This window comes from Musa acuminata, chromosome BXJ3-8 (genome assembly GCF_036884655.1).
Source record: "Musa acuminata AAA Group cultivar baxijiao chromosome BXJ3-8, Cavendish_Baxijiao_AAA, whole genome shotgun sequence".
NCBI lineage: Eukaryota > Viridiplantae > Streptophyta > Magnoliopsida > Zingiberales > Musaceae > Musa > Musa acuminata.
The window spans coordinates 1,846,219-1,869,032 of NC_088356.1; the positions used below are offsets into that span (position 1 = coordinate 1,846,219).

Below are 22,814 nucleotides of genomic sequence, written 5' to 3' on the forward strand. Positions count from 1 at the left end.
TTGCCAATCGATTTATTATTAGAACTCTTTTCTCAACCTTATCCCTCTGATAATGCATGATAACATAGATATTATCATGTCGATCTCAGGTAGCAGATCCCCCATCAAAACACACTGTTTGAGTTATAGTGAAGATCCATTGTTCTTTTCTTCAAGTGCTTATTGGTTTCTTGTTCTTCATGTCTTTCTTCAAAATTGATTAGCTGAAGTCCACCCACAAGAATCTTCTAATCTCGTCCTTCCTATTTATGAAGTCCACCCACAAAACACACGCTGAGTCGACGATCGAAAACGGAGATGACGTAAAATTCTCTGCAAGCGTTTGCGTGGCGGAATGGCAGGGGATTACCTGCACTGCACTGTGAGCTGTGACACTACGGAGATCAATATCTAATTTTCTTATTTACATATAATTTTAGTCTGCCGACACTACACACCACGCGTGCAATGCGCGTGTGAGCTCGAGAGTGATCATAATAAACTATGTTTCCCACGACTACATTATTGGTGACGATGATGAAGAAGCAAAAGGGGTCATCATAATAATCTCATCTCCTCTTTCCACTGCTTGTTTTCTTGTTTCCTCCCTCCTCTCCTCTGCTTCTTTCGTTTCGTTCATCCAATGTGAGGAGGAAAAAAGAGGGTGAAATGCCCTGAAATTTAGGGCTCGATGACGAGGTCGCCCCGTCGCGATCGTCGGATGCTGCCGCCGCTGCCTCTCGCCCGGATTCGCTTGGTTTGCCTCGTGATCGAGCTAGGATTCGTGGTTGGATTACTAGCTTCTGTTTAGTTGTTTGTTTCTCATTGCCGTCGTCTGCTGCTGTCGTAGAGATCGGAGAGGTTTGAACGGGAATCTGGTGCTGGAGTCTGCCGCCTCCTTCGTAGATACTTGCATTTTCGCAGCGGATCTGGTCGGTGAATCCTTTGTTGGTTGGGTGCTGGGTTGTGTGGGTTGACGGGCGTGGGGAAGAAGGATGGAGCAGCGGAGCAAGGTGGGGAATTTCGTGATACCGGACACGGCGTTGGAGCGGGTGATGGGGTACATAGAGGACCCTCGCGACCGGGAGGCCATCTCGCTGGTGTGCCGAAGGTGGTACCACGTCGACGCCCTCTCGCGGAAGCACGTCACCATCACCATCTGCTACTCCACAAGCCCCGACCGGGTCCGCCGCAGGTTTCCCAACCTGGAGTCCCTCAAGCTCAACGGCAAGCCCCGTGCCTCCATGTTCAACCTCATCCCCTCGAGGACTGGGGTGGCTACGCCGGCCCCTGGGTCCACGGAATCGCTGAGGCCCTCAGTTGCCTCAAGACCATCTACTTCCGCCGCATGATTGTTAGGGACGACGACATTGGCGTGCTCGTTAGGGCCAGGGGCGACAAGCTCAAGTCGCTTAAGCTCGACAAGTGCTCCGAGTTCTCCATGGATAGTCTCTAACTGGTCGCCCGTTCTTGCAAGTAAGTACGCCCTCCGTTGGAACGAACTATTCTTGTTTGCTTCTTTAACCTTCTGGTCTTTCTTGGCTTATGACATTACGTTTGTTTTTGCCTTATCTTCCCTTTTCATTTAATCTCTGTCTTATTTATCACGTTAATAGTGCATGGTGCCGTCATTTATGCCTTATCTTGTGCCCTGTGGAATGCAATGGGTTGTATATTCTCGCCCTTGTAGTGGGAGATTGCTTGTACACTCACCTGATTCTTGTAGACAGCATTTTGGGTCTTGGCTAACCTCCAGATTTGAACTCTTGTGCCCAGCAGAAAATCTAGTGCTCTTTAGGTCTTGATTGCATACTTGTTTAATCTTTTTATTGCTTAATTTGATGTTTGATATCCTAAATTGGTAACAAAATTTGGTGATAGCTCACCTGTCAATGTGGTTTGTATCTAAAGGCCTATCTTTCTATATATGTTGCTCTCAAGTGTGATATGATTAGGGACTGTTGAATCCAATCATTTAGAGTTAAATCAACTAGTGTAGATAAATATAAGCAACCGGAATTGCAAGTCCTCTTAAAGTGTGGGAGTGATCAGCAAGAATTTGGCTTTTGACTTGTTATATCATGATGAATTGTATATTAATGTTGATTTTGATGCTTGATTGTTCTTCGTCACACCGAAATAGTTTTCTTTTCTTCTTGTTAAGGAAAACTATATACAAAGTTCAAATTGTTTCATAAAGCTTGTCCATTATCATTGTCCTGTATCTTAATGGCTGCTGCAACATCTTCTCACCAAATAATCAACTTATCTTCTACCGAATACTTGAATGATTAGCAAGAAGCTCCTTTGATTTTTCTTATATCCTTAATTTGTCATTATACTGGAGGATATGTGTACAAATACCTTGCGTATCCACATTCGCAGTTCAAGGCCCTTGATAAGTTGATTGCTTGTTTATCTGTGATGTACTTGAAAAGTCAATTTGTCTTGATGTGCCTGTTGGTTTTGATTATTTAAATGAACAAGCTTAAGTTGATTAAGCTGATCTTATCCGCTTGATATGTGCAAAATCATGCTCTATTCTTTAAAGATAACTAAACAAATTAACAATTCTTTTGTGCTCTTCTGCAGTTGCAAGCGGTTCCACTTTGGTAACACAAATTCATTTTAATGTATCCCACTTTGAGAATTGAGGCTTTTATTACTATAGTCAATGTGGTTTGGGTACATTAAGTACTCCCATCTTTACCAGCTATATGATTTGGTAACTTTAGCCGATTAAAGTTGGAAGACCCTGAAAAGGGCAGCAATGCCAAGGAAAAAACTTGGACAGAAGCACCATATAAGTGAGAAGTAATTTTATCTATCTACTACTTTTTTTTTGTTTGGGAGCCACTTTGACTTATCACTAGGCTGGGTAATCTAGGTGCTGTTGGTGGCGTCTCACTAGTTAAACTTCATGTTGATTCTTTACCAAGATGAATTCTGAAAGAAATGTACACAATCTTCAGATAAATAAGCTGAACTGCCTAGTAAATATCTTTATTCACGAAGTTATATCGTCCTGAATGATCATTTCCTGTTGATGTCCACAAAGGCATTGTAGCTTAGGTTTCAGTTTTAAAAAGGAATAGTTCAGGTTGTGATATGTTTTTCTTCTGTGATGTGCCAGCTGCAATTCTCAAGCTCCCATATGGACTTGTCTATCGTCAAGACATCACAATCAGTTTGAAATTTTGTAGCCAGCTGGTTATTTTCTATTAGCACTTCTCTGTTGCATTAGAGTGCCATGCCATATTTGTTATATGAATAGCTTTTTGCAAAAAAAATCTATTGTTTCCATGATTTATGATGATATGTGAAGTACATTTACAACTGTACCAGTTAGGAGATTGTATGTCTAGTAGTGGATGGAGTGCATACATGGCTTTCTGTTGGATACAATTGACAACTTTCATGGATATTTAAAAGAAATGTCAAAAAACATGAAAAGATTGAAGGAAGCATAATTTGTATAAAATAATAGGATATGCGCAATGAACATGAGAAAATTCGAGTCTCTTGGAGGAGCACTAACTTGAGGTCTGGTCGAAGATCGATACTTGAAAACTTAGGTTCCTTTATCCATACATTCATAAACCTCTGGCAAGGTTGCTTCCTTTTAGTCTTCTACAGTAGAACAGATGTGACAAGAGGACCAGCGGGGCTTTCTGGAGACATGCAGTGTCAGCTAGGAGACAAAAGATCCTTCTCAGTGGACTGGAAACTTCTGGATCTGAAAAATGTATAGCTGTGGACCATGAGGAAGTAATGATGGAGGAAACTGAAAATGCAAAATTTTGGAAGATGGATGACTTTTGTTAATTTTTCATTCATTTATTATGGCCAATCTGAGACCTAATAACAATTGTATCAAAGTCATACATGAAAATTTATATTTTTTTGTGACTGATCATTTGGCATTTTGCTTTACTCAAGCATCTTCCCAATTGATCACTGCTTTTCTTAATATCCTATCATAATATCTACTCTTTGAGCATACATGTCCAAATGTTACTGATTTTCAGTTCTGATTTGCAGAAACCTCACAACACTGTTCTTGGAAGAAAGCTCAATTGCTGAGAATGACGATGGATGAGTTCATGAGATTGCTGTCAACAATTCTGTGTTGGAGATGTTGAATTTCTACATGACAGAGCTTAAAGTCACACCACAGGATCTCGAGCTACTTGCCAGGAACTGCAAATCCTTGGTTTCACTGAAGATCAGTGAGTGTGACATCTCTGATCTAGTTGGGTTTTCTCAGTGAGCAACTTCGCTGGAAGAGTTTGGTGGGGGCTCATTTAATGATCAGGTTGGAGAGGTCAACAGGTACAACACAGTTCAGTTTCCTCAGAGGCTATGCTGTGTTGGCCTCATCTATTTGGCTACAAACGAGATGCACTTGTTATTTCCACTTGCTGCTTCACTCAAGAAGTTGGACTTGCAATACATGTTTCTCAGCACCGAGGATCACTGTCAGCTGCTCCAATGGTGTCCAAATCTAGAGGTTCTCCTAAGCATCAAATTTTTTTTAGTATAAGTATCAAATTTTGTTACAGTTCATCATGTAAGTATTTACTTTGGAGAAGCTTGATTCCAGCTCTTAATTCTTGTCAGGTGACGAATGTGATTGGAGACAGAGGACTAGAGGTTGTTGCTCAGACATGCAAGAAACTGCAAAGGCTCAGAATAGAGCGAGGGGATGAAGACCAAGGCCTGGGGGATGAACAAGGTCGAGTTACACAAGTAGGGTTATTGACTCTAGCTCAGGGATGTCCAGAACTAGAATACATGGCAGTATATGCCTCAGATATATCAAATGTGGCTTTGGAATCTCTTGGCAATTTCCGCAAAATCCTCTGTGATTTCTGGCTTGTTTTGCTTGACCGAGAAGAGAGGATAACAGAATTATCCCTTGACAATGGTCTTCGTGCTCTGCTGAGAGGCTGCACAAAGCTTAGGAGGTTTGCACTTTATCTGAGGCTAGGAGGTCTTTCAGATGTAGGTCTTGGTTACATCGGTGAGTATGGTTGCAATGTCCGGTGGATACTGATGGGTAATGTTGGGGAATCTGATGCTGGAATTCTGGTGTTTTCAAGAGGTTGCCCGCTGCTGCAAAAGCTTGAGCTGAGTTATTGTTTTAGTGAGCGTTCGTTGGCTACGGCAGCTACCATCTTTGAGATACTTGTGGGTGCAGGGGCATAGGGCAACCCCAGGTGATAGTGACCTTTGGGCAATGGCCCGTCCGGTCTGGAACATAGAATTTGTTCCTCCAAGACAGGATGTTGCTGACAATGAAACTGAAGACAGGTGCAATGTCGAATGTCAGGCTCAGTACTTGCTTACGACTCCCTCGCTGGCAGAAGAACAGATTGCCCACAGTCGGTGATTCCTCTATATTCGGCATGATAGTTTATATGAGTTCCAGAGTGACGAGCATGGCTGCATGTCGTCTGTGGGTGTAACAATTCAAACATCGTGTTCTTCAATAAGATTCTGTATGAAGTCTTTTTGCCGAAAAGAAGTAAAATGGCTTCGTTTATTTTGATAGGCTTCAGAGCATTTTCGGCTCGGTGCTTTACTCTGTCAAGTTTATGGCCAAGAAATTGAGTGGCACTTTGCATTTTTTGATGACAGAGGAATATCTTTAAATGCAGTACTTGTTGCACATGTTTTAAGACTTCTTTCCAGATCTACATTCCTTCCGAGCGAAACTTCAGCCATCATCATTGCTTCCAGTTTTTCCGTGATACATTTAGATGGAGATGATCGGCATCACGGTAAAAGATTACTCCTTGTGGCGACCTACATCAGGTCATCTATATCTGCGTCCTAGTAAGACGACGGTTGTCGATCTAAGCTGTGGCGACGGACGTCACGTACTGGATATATATATATATATATATATATATATATATATATATATATGCCACTACAGGTGACTTCTTCAAACGAATCTCTCGCCCATGGTTGCAGGCTTGCGGCCAAAGCATCGCCATCGGTTTGACCAACAGCAACAGTGTCATCTACAGCACGTACATGACTTTGCGATCTAATATGCTGAGCTTTGAAGAGTACACTTTGTGCTGTAATGTTGGATTTCTGGTCAGAGGGGATGGACTTGGTAAAACACTTAATCCTGTGGGCCAGCCATCCCTGTTCTACATGCTTCTTCTGCGTGTTAAATTGGTTATCTTAGATTCTTCATATCAACTTCATATCCATAAAGAAGGGAAATTTATCCAATGGAGGATCTATTACGTACAAAGATAGTACTACTACTTGTACAAAGATATAGCAAGGTTTACAATTTCAATTCATATCGATATATCGAGTCCTGCTTGGTATGGTATGTATCGAGTTATACATCAAAAAATACTGATAGTACGTAAAAAAAAAAAAAAAAAAAAAGCTAAAAAATCTCTAATGATGCCTGAAGGTAATTGTTTAAAAATACCAAGACATACAGACTAGTACGTCTCAATAAGGATCAAAATTTGAGGTGTATCGACCAAGGTAATGATCGAAATTCGGGATGTACCGATCAGTATACCTCGTTAACGATTAGATTTTGCTCATTATCGCTTAGTATAGATCCTATATCATCCAATACGAATCAAAACACTGATGGTAGAGGACGATCCACGTACCAATATCCTCTCAGATCGATATGTAATACTCGTACCGAATGATATACATCGAAATTGAGAACCCTCATGTATAGTTTGGATCTCCATATGTTTAAATGACCTTTGCGATATTTTGATTGTCATTAACTTGAAATTTAAGCAGTGCAACTGAAGAAAGGACTCATCTGTGCTTTGTGCATCTTATAAATTTAAAGCACATCAGACACAGCAAGGCTGAAGATATTGTCTTTATGCAGGTACAACTTTTATTTCTATAGCGTACAATGCCATGACATAGATAGCACAAGGTGAGTTATTTAGAGGCCAGTGAGAAATAGTATCTCATCCATGGTGGGAATGATGACTCTATTGCATCTCAAATATAAAGGAGAAGTGCCACTCTGACGTGCATGATCTTCCAGCATCATACCATAAGGTGTCACTCCATCATTTGGTTGCACGAATTGCCTCCCCTGCGCCGATGAACTTAGCTAGATGACTATGATGGAGAAGGAGGCCTGTTCTCCAGCAATTTGGCAGTACTACTGTCATGTATGCCGGAGCTCCTCTTATCTTCCAGTCTGCTGAAGTACTTTTGGGCATGAGAAGCCACCTGAGTAGGGGTTCTGCTGGTCACAAAATTCCGAGAAATATTTCTCCAATCCCCCTTCCCATATTTTTTGAGACCAAGCAGAAATCGCCTGCAAAGGCAACACAGACTTCCATTGTTACCCGATACCTTCCACCATCCCAAAGAACAAACTCAGATACACTTCAAGCACCAGCAATATAAGCAGCATTAACTCAAACACATTACGAGTGCCTTACCAGTGCTCCTCGTCGGTCCAGGGAACTCTTTTCTTCCTCTCTTGATCCGATGCTGCTCTTTTCCCGCCGACGCATGGAGGCTGCATCGACAAAGAAGAGTCGTGGCCAGGACACGGGACCCAACCGGCTTCTATCTCGCTCACGTAGTCCAACGAGTCCCGGTAATGGCTCACGACGTCCCTCACGGCCTTCACGGGGATATACGCCGCCACCTTTTCCCAGCGGTCAGGGGTGTCCTTGTCGAACCTCCTTTTCGCCACGGCATGCTCGAATAGCTTGTTCTCTTCTTGGGTCCAGTTCCCGGTTCCGATGCCGCCCGCGCCCCCTTTCTCGCCCAGGAACCAACTCGCCATCATCCCGCAGATGTTGCCCATCTCTCTCTTCCCCGAGCTAAAGATCGAAACTCGAGCTGGATTCTAGCTGAGAAAGAAGCAAGAATGATGACACCTTCGGTCTGGATGGCTGTACTTCGATCTCTGTTCCTCTATCTGATATAGTGCGTTTCCACTGTCGTGAGGCAACGTAAGAAACCAACTAAGGTGGGCTGTGATCGGTCCTCGGTGGCTTCTGTTGTGGCCACTCTATCGTCCCCCATTTATTTATAACCTTATTTATAATATCAATAATATATATATATATTTTATTTATAATAGAGATTGCTATTGGCAATAATTTACTTTATATAATTTATTAAATATAATATCTCAATTATCGATCATATCATAACTGAAAACCTTAACTATATATCCTTCAATTATTTTTGGAATCTTAGTTGTTGACATAGTGCCAAACATATTCAAAGAGAAAAAAGGAAAAGAAAGAAATAAAAAAAATTATCCAAGGATTTTTTATTAGAATTAAATGATAAATTAAGTTAGGAATATTAAAGGTTATAAAATAGATTAGCAATGGAAAATTCCTTTATAGATACGGAAAGGACAAGATGTACACAAGCATAAAGCTCATGCATGCATGGCGGTCACCATCAACCTACGGGCACGCACATCAAACACTAAAATACAAGTTGCAGGCAAAGGTCGGCAGCATCCTGTCGATACAAAGTGGAGTGCCAATGCCTCGTATCGTCTGAGCCACTGCAGGTGACTTGCGCGCAGACAACAACTTCGTCGCCCATGGTTGCAGGGTTTCAGCCACAGCAGCAGTGGCAGCTACAACAGGTACATGACTCGGATCTACTGATTAATAGTAGACTCGGTGGTGTAATGTTGGATTTCTGGTCAGAGAAATCCCTGTTCTGTGGGCCAACCATCCCTGTTCTACATGCTTCTTTTACATGTCGAGTTAGGTTATCTTGGAATCTTCAGATGAACTCCACCTCCATAAAGAAGTGGAACATGTCCAATGGAGGATTCCAGACCACATAGTAGTGCTGCTGGGTTGTGCTTGTTCCATGAGAACAATGTCAAGCCTGTGGCAGAGATACTCATCGATAACTTCAAAAATATGCATCCTGAATCCCTGTTGCTTGGGGTAGGTACCTCGGATACTTTTTTGTGTGGAACAGTCATGTAGCTTCTCAAGCACCAGCTGACCAGTAACTCTCAGTGACTTCTCATTTGGGAAGAAGAAATTGAGAGTGCAAACTGGTATCATGAAAATAGAACTTGAATTCTAGCAGAAGCATAAGTATTCAGAAATGCTGAGAACTTTCTGATGTGCATGCATTGGGTGTTTAGGTTGATGCTGGAAATATCAACTTCAAATTGAGGAGAGTTCCTCAGATTATCTCAAGCTTCCCAGAAAAATTAGCATGTGATGACAAAGACAACTTTGGCTGCATCTGCTAATCAGCACCCACTTACCAACCTGCAGTACTCAGGGATCCACAGTTAAGACTATATACGCCAGGAAACGTTCAAAAGGAAAAGGAATAGAACCTCAAGAAAAGAAGAGGATATGGATGGGAAGCATGAGATGCCAAGCTAGTGGAGTCCAGACTTAGCCCCAACCTTAGTCAAGTGGTAAAGATGAGACAAACAAAGCAATAGGGGACTTTCAATAAGTTAAAGAAAATGGCTACAGAATCAGTATCACCATTCATGGCCATCAGCAAAGTTGCAATGTTAAAAGAAGTGCAGTGTGACTCAGCCACACTCTATTGAGAGATGTATGGTTGAATCTTTGGCATTGGTTTTGCATGATACACAGACTGAACCAACAGAATCAGTTCTCATACAAGCTCATGTCTGATTTGGTAAAAGGAAGCACACAGAGTGACCAGGAAACCTCCAGCTACAAAGAAAACATGCATTCAATCATTCCCTGGTAAGAGCTTCAGTGTGAGACAGTTCAGAACATGCATTGGCCAATCAACCTGAAGGTGTAGTGCAGATCTTCGATTCGATTTTTTGATGCTCAAATTTGAAATTTAAGCAGGGAATAGGAAGACAGGATTCACGTTTGCTTCTTGCTGTGCAGAGCTTATAAAATTAAAGCACATCACAAACAGTAAGAGTGAGGATACTGCCTTGATGCAGGTACAAGTATTATTTCTGTAGTGTATAATAACCATGATACATACTATAGAAAGAAAAGAAGAAGAAGAAAACAAGGAATGAGCTCCAATTTTGTATCCTTGAACTCTCTTCGGACAGTAGGATCACCAACCCTCATTCACCTTCTCCGAGCCTGGATGCATTTCAGATTTTTCTCTGAGTCTTGTGATTCTCTGTAGGATTGTTTATCACATCCTTTCTTCTCAACAAACATCCAAAGATGATTTGTTTAGCGGATAGTTGGACTATAACTAATCATCCATGGCAGTGACGATGACTCGATCGATCGCATCTCAAATAGCAAATCATGGTCCCGAACCACGGTAGCATCGAGTGTGCCACTCCGAGGTGCATGATCTTCTAGTTGCAGACCATAAGGTGTCGCTCCATAATTTGGTTGCACGAATTGTACTCCCCTGCACCGAAGAAGTTGCAATTGTAGTTGCTTCATTGGGATGACTCGAATCAAGGATTGATGAGAATGGGGCCGACGGTATCGGTGTAGAAGCCAAGCTTGTCTGAGTGGCAGGATCGGATGACTGAGATGGAGAAGGAGGCCTATTATCAGGCAAATTCGCAGTAGTAATGTCATGTATGCTGGACCTCCTCTTATCTTTGCCACCTGAATTAAGTCTGATGAAGTACTTTTGTGCATGACTAGCGACTTGGGTAGGGGTTCTAGTGATCACAAAATTCCGAGATATATTTCTCCAATCCCCTTTTCCATATTTCTTGAGACCAAACAGAAAGCGCCTGCAAAAGCAACACAAACTCCCATCGTTACCTGACACCTTCTACAATCTCAAAGAACAGGCTAAGGTACGGTAGGAGCACCACCAGTATCAAAACTATATAGCAGGATAAATCAGGCATCATAAGACAAAGTTGGCAATAGGAGCATTAGATCGAATAGATTATGAGCGACTTACTTGTGCTCATCTTCGGTCCAGGGAACTCCTTTCTTCCTCTCTTGATCCGATGCTCGCGCTGCTGACCTCTTCCCACCAATGCAGTAAGGTTGCGTGGACGCTTCGAAGCCGTAATTGGTCTCCCAGTCCAGTGTAAAAGACGAAGAGTCGTAGCCAGGACATGGGATCCGCCCGGCTTCTATATCGCTCACATCGTCCAACAAATCCCGGTAGTGGCTCTCCACGTCCCACGCGGTCTTACCGGGGATAGACGCCGCCACCTGTTCCCAGCGGTCAGGGGTGTCCTTGTCGAACTTCGCCAGGGCATACTCGAATCGCTTATTCTCTTCCGGGGTCCAGTTTCCGGCTCCGATGCCGCCCCCACTCATTTTCTCGCCAATGAACCAACTTGAGCTGGGGTAACACGGCACCGTCGCCGGAGGAAGGACTTCCATCCACGACCTTGTCGTCATGTCGCAGATGTTGCCCTCCTTTCCCCCGAGCTCAAGATTGAAACTCGAGCTTAGATTCCACTGCAGAAAGAAGCAACCGGAGGCAAATTCAAGAGAAACGGAGTCGAGACCACACACCAAGAAGCCCAAACAATTTGAATAAGAGGAAAAAGAAAAGGTCTTGACAACTTGAAATTGAAGAAGACAAACCGCAAATAGATGGACAGAGGGTTCAAGAGAATTCGAGGTGAGGTTTTCCAAGGCCCTTGGAACGTTGTTCTGCAGGTCAATCGAGTAAGAGACTGAGCAAGAGGAGGCCAACACAGAGACTCCAAAGGAGCAAAACAAGAGAAAAATTGAAGCAGCTCGAAAGATCACGAGTACCCACAAGACACACAAAGAAGAAGAAGAAGGAGACGCAAAGACGTGACCTTTCTTCTCGTTGGCTGAACTCGGAGGCCCTCGGTTGGGATGGGTATACGGACCGAGGAAAGAAAGAAAGAAGAGAAGAGAAAGAGGAAGCAGTGGATCTATAAGCCGATTGGCTCCTTCGTCTCCTCCTCCTCCGATATATTCCGTTGCCAATGGTGGTGAGATCTAAATGCGAAGTAAAGAAGAGAAGACACGTCGGGGGGCTGTGATAGGCTGTTGGTGGAGTCTGTGGCCGCTCTCCCTTTTCCCCCCATTCCTTTATAAACAAACAATGAGGAGAATATATAGTAAAGCTATTTATGACATCATCAATAATATTCTTTCTTTCTTTTTTTTGTCTGAAAGAAAAATAAATTACATTTGATATGACATATTTTGCCCCCCTAAGACACATCACGTAAGAATCCGTACTAAGACACTGTTTGACCTCGGAAGCCCCGAGACAGCGTCGCCCTCAAGACACGCTAAGTAAGACTCTGTACTAAGGCACTGCTCGACCTCGGGAGCCCCGAGACAACGCCGTCCCCAAGACACACCAAGTCAGAATCCATACTAAGGCACTGCTCGGCACGTCCACTATGCCAACCTGCATACGATCGACCCACGTACAGTAATATAAAGACCCCTAGCCAGCATCTGACCAGAAGAGGAGGAAAAAAATGAATCGATCACTCGACTGACTTGCTCGTCGGAGGGGCCTCGTCGGGTGATCCCGACAAGGGTCATTTTCGTAGAAAAACTCAACCACCTCACGAAGACAAGCTGTCAACTACCTCGGAGAAGGAGAGACGCAGATCGGTATACACAGCGCTCGGATCAGCACACCAAGGAACGCTGATCAGCACCCCGTCCCGAGGGCCCGATCGACCTCGGCATCCAACTCAGCAGATAGAAGACTCCCGATATCGACCCATGGACCAGACCATACTGACTCATCGTTCATTTTTTCACTAACAACATTGAAATTAGTAAGATACGGAACTCACAAGACATTCCAGCCGTCACAAAATATCCTTTACATACATTAGACGTGTATCAAAATAGATGTCAAACTTTTAGCATCCATCCCAACATGAATAATAAAGAGCACATTCTCATCTTATGTCTTTTTTTCTCTTCTCCGATGTGAGTCCTGAATAAAAATTAGGATAATTTTCGATCGATCGATCGGCTCAAGTCAGATAGAAAATTATTCGATCGGCTCAAGTATTCTATATTTTATGGATGGATAGATCTACATGTACTTCTAATATAGTTCGATAAAAATATATATTTCTTGATTAAATAAAAATTTAAAAATAAAGTTTATAATTTTATTTTAATATAAGAATTAATTCCTCGAATCACACATCTCATTTGAAATGAAACAGAAAGATCTGATATTAGTATATTCTTAATATTAATTCAAAATAAATCTATACAGATTAAAAATTATTTTTATTTTGCACTACTAAAGAAGGTTTTTTTTTTTTATTTAAAATTTTCATGGCATGCTATATTCAATCAACCTTATAGATAAATAATGCTTGTTCAAACATAATAATAATAATAACATTATTATTATTATTAAAAGCTGGTTCGTTTGTGATCGAACTTCCTACACTTCTCAGTAGGCAACAGTGAGGAGGAACCCATCCACTTATTGTTCTCCTCCGGCAAGAGTTATGGAATCTGCACTACGAGACGTCTCCGTCGACGACAACATCGAGTAGCTTATCCCAATAAGTCAAATCACATGTGATTGAAACAAGTCTTTTTCTTTCCGTCTTCTCTCACTTATATAGACACAAATCTTCATAAAGCGAGAAGAATAATAGTTTGCTATTAAATGATATTATCTGTATCTTCTATAATATAAAGCATATTATTTCACTTTAGTGAAATAAATCTACGACTAAAGAATCATTTTTATTTCTTTTATTGTCATGATGAAGAATTATAGTTTGCTGCTAAAAAATATCATTTATATCTTATGTGATGTTCCCTCTTGTACTACAATAGAGAAAGTGTTCTTAATCACGATAAATCCCTTAGATTCTAGTTAAATTGGTGAAATGTATACAAATTAAAAGAGATAGAAATAGCTCTAAGTGTTTCTCCTTTTGTGTCGAGAGTCTTAGTTGATCACAACGCTCTTGATTCCCATAATCTTCAATTTGGAACATGTGAGCTTCAAAAGACATCCATATGGATAAGGGAGACTCAACGGACTTAGAGAAATTGATTCTTGATTCTCATACTCCTCAACCAATGTGGGACTAAATGACCTTATCACTATTACTAAAATATTATTATTTTTAATTATCATATACCAAATTAGTATAGTGATTTATCTATGTATGGAGATTGAACTTGGCTTTTACCAAGGTGATTTACCTATAGCTCATTTGGATTAAAATACATATTACATAGGCTAGAACACCCAAACATCAAAATTTTCTAGTTAGAAACCGTTTGATTACATAGGATAGAACTTTTCGAACTCTATTAAGTAAGAACAAAGAACAAAGAAGAAAAAAAAAAAGAAAGGATTAGAAATAGCTCCAAATATTTTTTTTTCTTTCATGTCCGGTCTAGTAGATGAGAGTCTTAGTCCCCTTTCTTACTATAATTTGCTATACAAAGAATGAGTAATACTATGCTATTAAAGAATATCATCTGCTAGAGGATGTCTCCTGCTATGATATAAAGTATATTATTTCTATTTAGTTGATTGTGATGACAGAGTGAACCTACAATGAGAGAATTAATTTCTTTTGTCACCATCTACTAAACTAGCATAGTGGTTTATTCATATGTTGAGGGGATGAACACGATAGATAAAAGCTCGATTTTTGCCGAGGTGCAAAAGTATCATGATCTATACCCCAATTGCGACAGCAATTCATGTGTGTCGAGTCCTTGTTGAGATGAAAATTGCTAATCATACCTGATAGAGCATATTTTGGTAGTATGCCTGTGGCACAACACGAACTTAAAAGCCGATGTGATGGACCACATTGACACAATGCCTCGAACTCAGCCATCCTCCCACGCGGGGATAGTGCAAGGTACGCTATCAGGTATGAAGTTGTCCCGAAAAACTGTCGACGTTATCGGGTATGAAACCGCTCCGAAAAACTCGAGATAGTACCGTCGGGTACGAAACCACCCCAGAAAGCTCGGGATGGCATCGCTCGGCATCGTTTCGTACAAGTCGACCGACGTCCACGCAGAAGGTATGGATTGGCCGCCTAAGGGATCGACGGTCATTAACGAATCAGGTACGATCGACCCCCATGTGCAAGTATAAAGCCCACCACCTAGCCGACGCCAAGGAACTCGCTTGGATTCCATGAAACTCTCTTTTATTCCACTCCACTCTTGGCTTGAGCTTTGGAGGGGTCAAGTCGGGAAATCTATCATTAACGATCAGGTCAGCTCGACATGGTTCAAACCTGTGTGTAGGATTATTTGAAATACATTCGAGATGAAAATGTTGAGCTCTTGAGAAGATTGTTCAAGATACCTCCAAAGTAGAAACGCCAAGCTCATGAGGAATTGTCTTATGTGTCACCTACATAAAGATCGAGATTAGAAAAAGAAATATTAATTCTTTCGACAATCGAGTTAGTAATTTGAGGTAGATGTGTGTGATCACTAATGATAAAAAAGTGACATCTTGACTATGTTAAAAAAGTGAGCTCTTATACTTAATAGTGAAAAGATAATATATTATGTGAAATATTTTTGGATTATAATTTTTAATCATCTACATAGATGACAAGGACAATGAGAACTCATAACTATCTGTTTTGGATCCATGCCCATATCCTTTGTTCGAGGGATAACTTTTGTTTTCTTTTTTCGGTTTGAACGCCATGTCAGATAATGTTAAATTGACAATATCCTTTCTATTATTTAGTTAAACTTTAAATATAAATGAGATAAGTAAGAATATTTTTCTAAGGTGTAATAGCTTCCCTATTTATGTATGTCTCGTTTCAAGTAGAATGCATATTGTAGTTCAAGCTAACATACCTATATTGAGATGGTCCCACCTAAATTATTCATCGTACCATTTTGGAAGATATTGAGCTCCTTCCTCAAGCAAGTAGATATTAATATGTCAGCATTTGATTAATATGAAGATATTCTCTCCTGACTCTGAGAACAGACAAATGTTAGAGTCAGCAAAAGTCTCAGAAGAGAAGTATAAGGGAACTGATAGAAAGATGGAAGAGGGACTCGAACGAAGATGGAATGGAACATAGTAGAAAGATAAATGTATGCTAATATTAGTACAGTAAATATAAAGGAAATGATAATAAAAGGAAGAGGACATCCGAGGAACAAATGAAGCACCAAAAATGTCATTTAATTTGTTCGACTTAAAAGAGAGTTTAAATCTCACCAATTGTGACGTCCATTTGATGTGGGCCTGATTTGGGTCAATATGACGGCCCAGCCCATCAAACGGTGCGCAAGAGGAACAATCTGGATTCGTCTCGAGGGTTCCCCGTCCTGTGTCGCTCCGACGAATGGGCCAACTCACCAGAAGGCTGAGGAATTCTCCAGAAGCCATTCTCATGCTCCCATTTAACCGTCCCCGTCGCCCCTTTCAATCCCACCCAGAAGCTTCAGAATTCCACCATCGGTAGTCCCTGTCCCCATTCACCGGCCTTCTTCTTGCGATCGATCGGACCAAGGATGTCGCTCACCCCCTTCGGATTCGGCCCTCGGCGGAGCAACATCTTCGATCCCTTCTCCCTCGACCTCTGGGACCCCTTCGAAGGCTTCCCCTTCGATTCCAACCTCTCGTTCCCCCGGATCCCCTTCCCCACCTCCTCCTACGCCGGCGCAGCCTCGGCTTTCGCCGCTGACACTCGCATCGACTGGAAGGAGACTCCGGAGGCGCACGTGTTCAAGGCCGACCTTCCGGGGCTGAGGAAAGAGGAGGTCAAGGTGGAGGTGGAGGACGGCCGCGTCCTCCAGATCAGCGGCGAGCGGAGCCGCGAGCACGAGGAGAAGACCGACACCTGGCACCGCGTCGAGCGGAGCAGCGGCAGGTTCCTCCGGAGGTTCCGGCTCCCCGAGAACGCCAAGGTGGAGCAGGTGAAGGCGGCCATGGAGGACGGCGTGCTCACCGTCACCGTGCCCAAGGAGGGGGTCAAGAAGCCCAATGTCAAGTCCATCGAGATCTCCGGTTGAATGTTTGCTGTGTGTTCGCGTGAATAAGGGGGCGTGAGTGTGTGTCCCCCCAATCGCGACTTTAACTATCGTGTCGTGCGATCGCAGGTTGTCATGCGTTTTGTTTCGAGAATGGACTATGATATTTTGTGAATAAAATATGGACTAGCGTTGACTTGTGTTCTTCCACATACATATTGCTAGCGTTGACTTGTGCTCTTCCACGTACATATTGCTAGCGTTGACTTGTCTCCTTCCACATACATATTGCTGTGGTCGTTTTCTTTCTTTGTCTCTATGATAATATAGGGGTGATGATAATTACTTAATAATTTTAACTAACTACAACTCAATCTCTTGTAGCTGATAGGAAAATATTCATTCATGATAATTACTTATATGTGGAAGCACAATCAATTGGACCATATGAACATCAACTGAATATTATATTTTTTTTAATTAAGTGTACTATAATAAATCTATATTGTTTACTCTTGTGGCATATTATAATAGTTAATTACCTGCTAATTATCGATATTTAGCTCTTTTCTCTTGAACAGACACATCAATGGCAGCAACTCTATTTCTTAAATACAACTCGATTTTCCGAACATAATACAAAGAAAATCAGCTTTCACATCCCGACAAGCGAGAAAAAGTAGACAAACATACCTAATTGTAAAAAAAAATTGAGAAAAAAGATATGACAATAAATCACATGATAATTTATATATCAGGTTCTGGTTTTCCGCTTGGCTTCAAGCTTGGCACCATGTTTGATCGTTTCTTCGGCATCGCTGTCCATTCCAAGGCTGAGAAGGACAGCAGCTTGAAGATAGTAAGCGGTAGGCCACTCTGGTGATGCTTCCTGTGCTTGCATAGCATCTCCCAGAGCTTCTTGCAGCATATTGTTCATGAGGTACGATACGCATCGACGTGCCAACACGGTCGGAGAAGTCATTGTTCCGCCGTCAATGAACTACAAAATCCCAAAACAACGTTGAAATTTGTAATATCTAACTGAAAGAAGAAATATAAACCATAGAAGAATCCTTCCGCAAAATAGTGTAATAGTTAAACTCGTTGACTGCTACCTGTGTGTAACAATCGATTGCAGTTTCAAAATCTTTAGCTAGAAAAGCATTGTCCCCATGCTTCTTAAAGTTCAAAGTCTCCTGGATTTGGCTGGTCCAGGCTTGGAAAGACAGCTGCAGAAGGAGTAGTCACATGTATCAGAAAAGAATTATCAGAGAAACAACTGGCAAATGATAGTTAAATGGCAAACTGGAAAAAGGTAGTGCCATTTCACATTAAACAGATAAAAAAAAACCACACAACTTTGTAAAGAAACTATCATCATGATTATGATGGGGAAATCACAACCAGTTTGTAAAACTTTCATATGACTTGTACTTGGTTTCGCGGGAAAAAAAAAAAAAGTGCTCAGTTGAGCAATTATAATGATTTCTTTGTACGACTTTAAACAACAAGCAGATATCTGACATGCAAGAACATAATTTTTAACCCAACTTTATCAATGCAATGAAAAAAACATGGATAACTTATCATTAAGATTCATGACATGCATGCAGAACAATGGACAGATTTAACTGAAAGACCAACAACAGGTTCTATGATAACAGAAAAAAAGATCTTTGAAAAGAAGAGAGGCAAACGATAATTGTTTGCTTACGTCATTCGCTAAGCCCTCCTCGTCCTTGTATCCAACCTTCTCTAGTATTTCATATATAGCTACCAAGTCCAATCTTGCACAAGCTTCGCCAAGTGGTGATAGTTTAATCATTTGCTTCGAAGTCACAGGACCATTCAGAATGCCCATCAGTGTGTACGAAGGCACCTGCGACATTGAGTTTCTTATATTTGGATCAGGAATGTTGGAAGTAAACTTTAGAAACCTCTCTAATCAATTAAAGAAATTGCATTTTTCACAATCAGCTTTTCAGCAATGAGACCTCAGTTCAAGAAAGAATGTGTATCGAATGCCTTACCTCTGCATCCTTTTCAAGCGATCCCAAAGAAGTAACTAGTGATTTTACATTTGGCCTCTCGCGAGGTTCATATTGCAAACAACGAGAAGCTAATCGAACCAACTCAGTCCCATCAGCATTTGAGAAATGCCCCTCCAAACAAGAGTCCATCAGTGTCCGGAAGTTCTTACTTCGGATCAGGTCAAGTGCCTGGGAACATAATTTCAAATCTAAAATTATTGAAAGAAGGAAAAGCAGTAGTGCAATTGCATAGTTAAATCCCCGTATAGAAGAAAGCAAGATAAAAAACAAGGAAATGCAATGATACCTCGATTGCTATTAAGAAAACCATCAAGATTTAGCAACAGATTCTATGGAGTTAAATCGACCAAAAATACAAAAGCTAGAATCTCGATTATAAAAAAAAAGATGTTTTTCTTTATGAAAGCATATAAGGAGTATATGGATATTGTATGTAGTTTGAATTATGAGAAGCATGGGAAGGAAAGAACCTACATGACTTGGAGGAATATGCTTTCCGCTAAGAAGGTCGAGCAGAAGTGTTCCGAAGCTGTACACTACACTCTCTGGTATCACTCTCCCTGCCAAAGCAATCAAAGAAGAAAATTGTAGTACATGTGACAATCAAAGAAGAAAATGAAAGCCTTCCTTATACTGTTAATTAAGTGGTATATAATGTTCAAGAGATAAATTTTAAAAGGGGAAGATAGGTGAAATAAGATTCAGGTAGAATCTAGTATTTTATCGAAAGATCTGAGGTGGACCAACAAAATAAGTAGAGCATTCTGCATCTAATCTTAAAAAAATCTGTCAACTATCGACAATATACCAAGGATTTAATCGACTTGCATATGTAATTCATAGGATGGACATGCCAACAAAATTTATTTGCCAATGTTTTGCGGTGATGCATTTGGAAATCATCTTCTACAAAGACACAAGATCTCTATGGAATTATGCTATTACAAATCTGAGAAAAAAAGGGTATTCTGCAGCCACAGCATACACAACCGGATTCAAGCAAGTCCAAGTTATCAGGAAGCCAAATCAGGAACATCCAAATTCAAAGCTCTCTTTTAGAATCGTATACCTGTCCTGAGGTACTCTGGAGGTGTGAAGGCCAAGTTTGTGCTGTAGCTCTTCCCATCTCTACTATTCTTCATGAGTCCGAAACAGGACAGCCTAGGATTACCATCCTGTCATATGTTGATGTTTAGCGAGTGATTGCAATGTGAGCACCTAACGAAGCTGGCAGAAAGAAATAATATCACCTGATCGAAGAGAACTCTATATGCGTTGAGATCATGATACAGTGCACGCCCTCTGCTGCTGCAGTATTCTAATGCCTGTGCAAGGTACAATGCCACCCTTATCCTCATCGTCCAACTCAAAGGCTGTGTATCCCCTGCCATATTGAGTTATGGAACTTGGCCATCATATGGTAATTCATAGCAATATACAATTGGCAAGAAGTTCCTCTCTCATAATCATCAATTCTAAAAGATATAGATCAAGAGAAACATGAAAATGAAGCATAACAATTACCACCATTCAAGATGGTCGATCCAGAAAACATCATAGGCACTTCAGCTAGAAATGGGATTCAAGAACAATATGTACTACTCATCCATTCATGATCAGAACCCTAGAATCTACCAAATTGGTTCCGTCCAATGCATCATCCGTGATGGAATAGATGACTGGGAGAGACAGACATTGGTCTTGGAAAGAGAAGGGGAAAAGATAGGGTTTACTGTGATCAAGAAAAATGTATTTGGTTGGATAAATGATGGTTGAAGTGAGAAGTAGTAAGATCATATGTTTTTCTACCCCAAATGATTCCATAAATTAGCCAAAGTGAGGGTTTTGCTTGTTCACATACAGTGGAAGAGGTGCTTGGCCAGGGTCTCATGGGGCATGAACTCCGCCACCAGCAGCCGCTCGTCGCCCTCGCAGCAGCAACCGATGAGATTGGCCAGCCGCTCGCTTCGGAGCTGCCCCACCGCCCTCGCCTCCTCCTGCGCCACCACAACCATCCCCAGATCAGAGATCGCCAAAAGAGAAGGGGGTGGGGGGGGAGAGGGAGAAGAGGAAGAAGAGCAAGCGAGGGGCGGATGTGACCGACGAGGAATTGGCGGGCGTCGGGCCAAGCGAACTTGTTGAAGCGCTTGATGGCGACGGCGCGGTCGCCGGGGAAGAGGCGGCCCCTGTAGACGACATTGGGGGCCTTCTGCCCGTGCTCCGAGACGATGTGTTCGGGCGAGAAGCCGTCCGTGGCGGCCCGCAGCTCCTCCAAGCTGTACTCCGTGAACATGCCGTCGCCGTCGCCTCCCCCGTTCTCTGCACTCCATCAACACCAAATCAAGGACCATCACATAAACCAAAGTGGAAAGCAGTCCTACTCCTACACGGTACCGAGATCATCCGGCTCGAGCACAGAGGACTTGAAGTGGGTCGGCCACCAGCACAGGGACAATGTGGAGCATCGAACTCCCATTCTTGCGCCACTCTCTCAGAAAAGCTAAGCTCTTGCTTCCGCTACACTACGAACCCCAGCATAAAGGAGGCGGCGGCAAAAGAAACAGCAGCAAGGGAACAGTAAACTTGGGAAGTGGATCTCAGGATGGATTCGGTGTCATTCTTGTTGACGTCCAAGCCCACCAAACTTGTCTCTCTGCAATGCGCTTCTGTAGTACTGTATCTACCAGCGATGTTTGCGACAAAGCCTTCCTCGCATCCGCTGATGCTCTTAATATATATGTTTGATTCGTACCTCGTTCATTCCTCCTGCTGCCTCCCAAGTCTCCGAGCCATCCCGTGCCGCAGCGTCGTTGTTACAGTGCTAGTGCTGCAGTAGGTAATGAAGACCAAGAAGGCACAGTGGTTAGTGTCCGATACATGTACGTGCAAACTCCTCGTGAGGTTCATAAAGGCAAGTCACAGGAAACATCCAGTGGTGCGATGTATGCATCATTCAATACGAAGCTGCACTGCATGGATGCTGTGGCTTTATTACCTCCATGCTTTTGCTGTGGCCCTTCCTTTCTCCCTCATGGAGTCTCGGATGTGGGCAATTTACTTAATTTATGTGATGATCGAGAAGAATCGGGAGGCAAGCAACAGCGATGAGCTGTGAAATCTCTTTGTTGCAGGGCCTTCGAGTCGATCGGCTTCACGTCCGGTAGCGGAAATAACATATCCCCTTCCCACCTCACAGCCTGGAACAGAGCAATCTTTCCTCCCAAAAGGACATGAATGCGAGGGACCATCGTGTAAGCCTGCATGGTGTCATGATAGACACCGAAGTGCCTCTCTTCTTTTGCTTTAGATTGGTGCAGGAGAGAGAGGAGACCGCCGTGGCTCGCCCCAGCAAAGCAGGGAGGGACCAAATGCTGAGCTTTGTCCCAGGCGAATACAGCCTCCTCCCACTGGATTTACTACGAGAAGAAAGGGTGAGATGGAGCAGATTCTGCAACACATGGTGTGTTAAGCCTTTTGGGCGCAGCAGACATGCAATGCCCTCTCCTTGTGACAGGAATCATGGCAGCTGCTGATTCCATGATGCAGCATAACATGCATTGCCATCAAAAGGTCCAGAAAAGGGACTGCTCGATCATATGCTATCACGCAGGCGGTGGTGGATGAGGCCAAACCTCATGGCCCTGCGGCTAATGGCCGTGGGACAAGTAGACATGGGTGAACCAGCAACATGATTCTTTTCCTGCACCGGCATCAAGATGAATACGAATGGTAACGACTGCACAGGAAGCCAGAAGGAATGCCAAATGCAATTGCATCAATGCAATGCGACGAGGAGTCTCTATGCGTACCGCCATGAATGGCCTGCATCGGTGCGCGTGGCTTCTTCGGCGCCAGGCCGGCCCATACT

At 42.4% G+C, this 22,814-nt stretch overlaps 3 protein-coding genes and 2 pseudogenes across 4 annotated transcripts; 2 read left to right on the plus strand and 3 right to left on the minus strand.

Moving 5' to 3' along the window:
- Nucleotides 1-88: 88 nt before the first annotated feature.
- On the plus strand, nt 89-5,539 carry LOC103994035 (coronatine-insensitive protein homolog 1b-like; annotated as a pseudogene).
- A 1,241-nt stretch (nt 5,540-6,780) lies between these two features.
- LOC135585744 (transcription factor DIVARICATA-like) lies at nt 6,781-8,014 on the minus strand. 2 transcript variants are annotated; one of them, XM_065162055.1, is made up of 2 exons: nt 7,440-8,014; nt 6,781-7,312 (listed from the first exon to the last, which is right to left on the minus strand). In XM_065162055.1, exons 1-2 carry the CDS (start codon nt 7,811-7,813, stop codon nt 7,111-7,113), a joined length of 576 nt encoding a protein of 191 aa, XP_065018127.1. In that variant the 5' UTR covers nt 7,814-8,014; the 3' UTR covers nt 6,781-7,110. The 2 variants fall into 2 exon arrangements, with proteins under 2 accessions (XP_065018127.1, XP_065018128.1); XM_065162056.1 differs by having other exon boundaries at nt 7,214-7,350.
- Nucleotides 8,015-9,857: 1,843 nt separating this feature from the next.
- Nucleotides 9,858-12,005, minus strand: LOC135644470 (transcription factor DIVARICATA-like; annotated as a pseudogene).
- A 4,307-nt stretch (nt 12,006-16,312) lies between these two features.
- LOC135646163 (17.3 kDa class I heat shock protein-like) lies at nt 16,313-17,105 on the plus strand. The gene has a single exon (XM_065165387.1). It carries the CDS (start codon nt 16,437-16,439, stop codon nt 16,935-16,937), a length of 501 nt encoding a protein of 166 aa, XP_065021459.1. The 5' UTR covers nt 16,313-16,436; the 3' UTR covers nt 16,938-17,105.
- A 366-nt stretch (nt 17,106-17,471) lies between these two features.
- On the minus strand, nt 17,472-22,451 carry LOC135646162 (serine/threonine-protein kinase BSK5-like). Its single transcript, XM_065165386.1, has 11 exons — nt 21,942-22,451; nt 21,341-21,773; nt 21,051-21,265; nt 20,808-20,943; nt 20,197-20,330; nt 20,016-20,121; nt 19,421-19,506; nt 18,926-19,114; nt 18,610-18,774; nt 18,011-18,124; nt 17,472-17,895 (listed from the first exon to the last, which is right to left on the minus strand). The coding sequence occupies exons 2-11, from the start codon at nt 21,420-21,422 to the stop codon at nt 17,650-17,652; spliced, it is 1,473 nt and encodes a 490-aa protein (XP_065021458.1). The 5' UTR covers nt 21,423-21,773; nt 21,942-22,451; the 3' UTR covers nt 17,472-17,649.
- Nucleotides 22,452-22,814: the final 363 nt, after the last annotated feature.

What these genes read in the sequence shown, in the direction of transcription:
- LOC135585744 (XM_065162055.1), bottom strand. Translation starts at nt 7,813, where the DNA reads ATGGGCAACATCTGCGGGATGATGGCGAGTTGGTTCCTGGGCGAGAAA. An exon ending in TGGACCGACGAGGAGCACTG is followed by an intron (nt 7,313 to 7,439) that starts GTAAGGCACTCG and finishes TTGCCTTTGCAG; the next exon opens with GCGATTTCTGCTTGGTCTCA.
- LOC135646162 (XM_065165386.1), bottom strand. Translation starts at nt 21,422, where the DNA reads ATGGGAGTTCGATGCTCCACATTGTCCCTGTGCTGGTGGCCGACCCAC. An exon ending in CCGACGCCCGCCAATTCCTC is followed by an intron (nt 20,944 to 21,050) that starts GTCGGTCACATC and finishes GTGGTGGCGCAG; the next exon opens with GAGGAGGCGAGGGCGGTGGG. An exon ending in CGCTTGAAAAGGATGCAGAG is followed by an intron (nt 18,775 to 18,925) that starts GTAAGGCATTCG and finishes TCAATGTCGCAG; the next exon opens with GTGCCTTCGTACACACTGAT.
- LOC135646163 (XM_065165387.1), top strand. Translation starts at nt 16,437, where the DNA reads ATGTCGCTCACCCCCTTCGGATTCGGCCCTCGGCGGAGCAACATCTTC.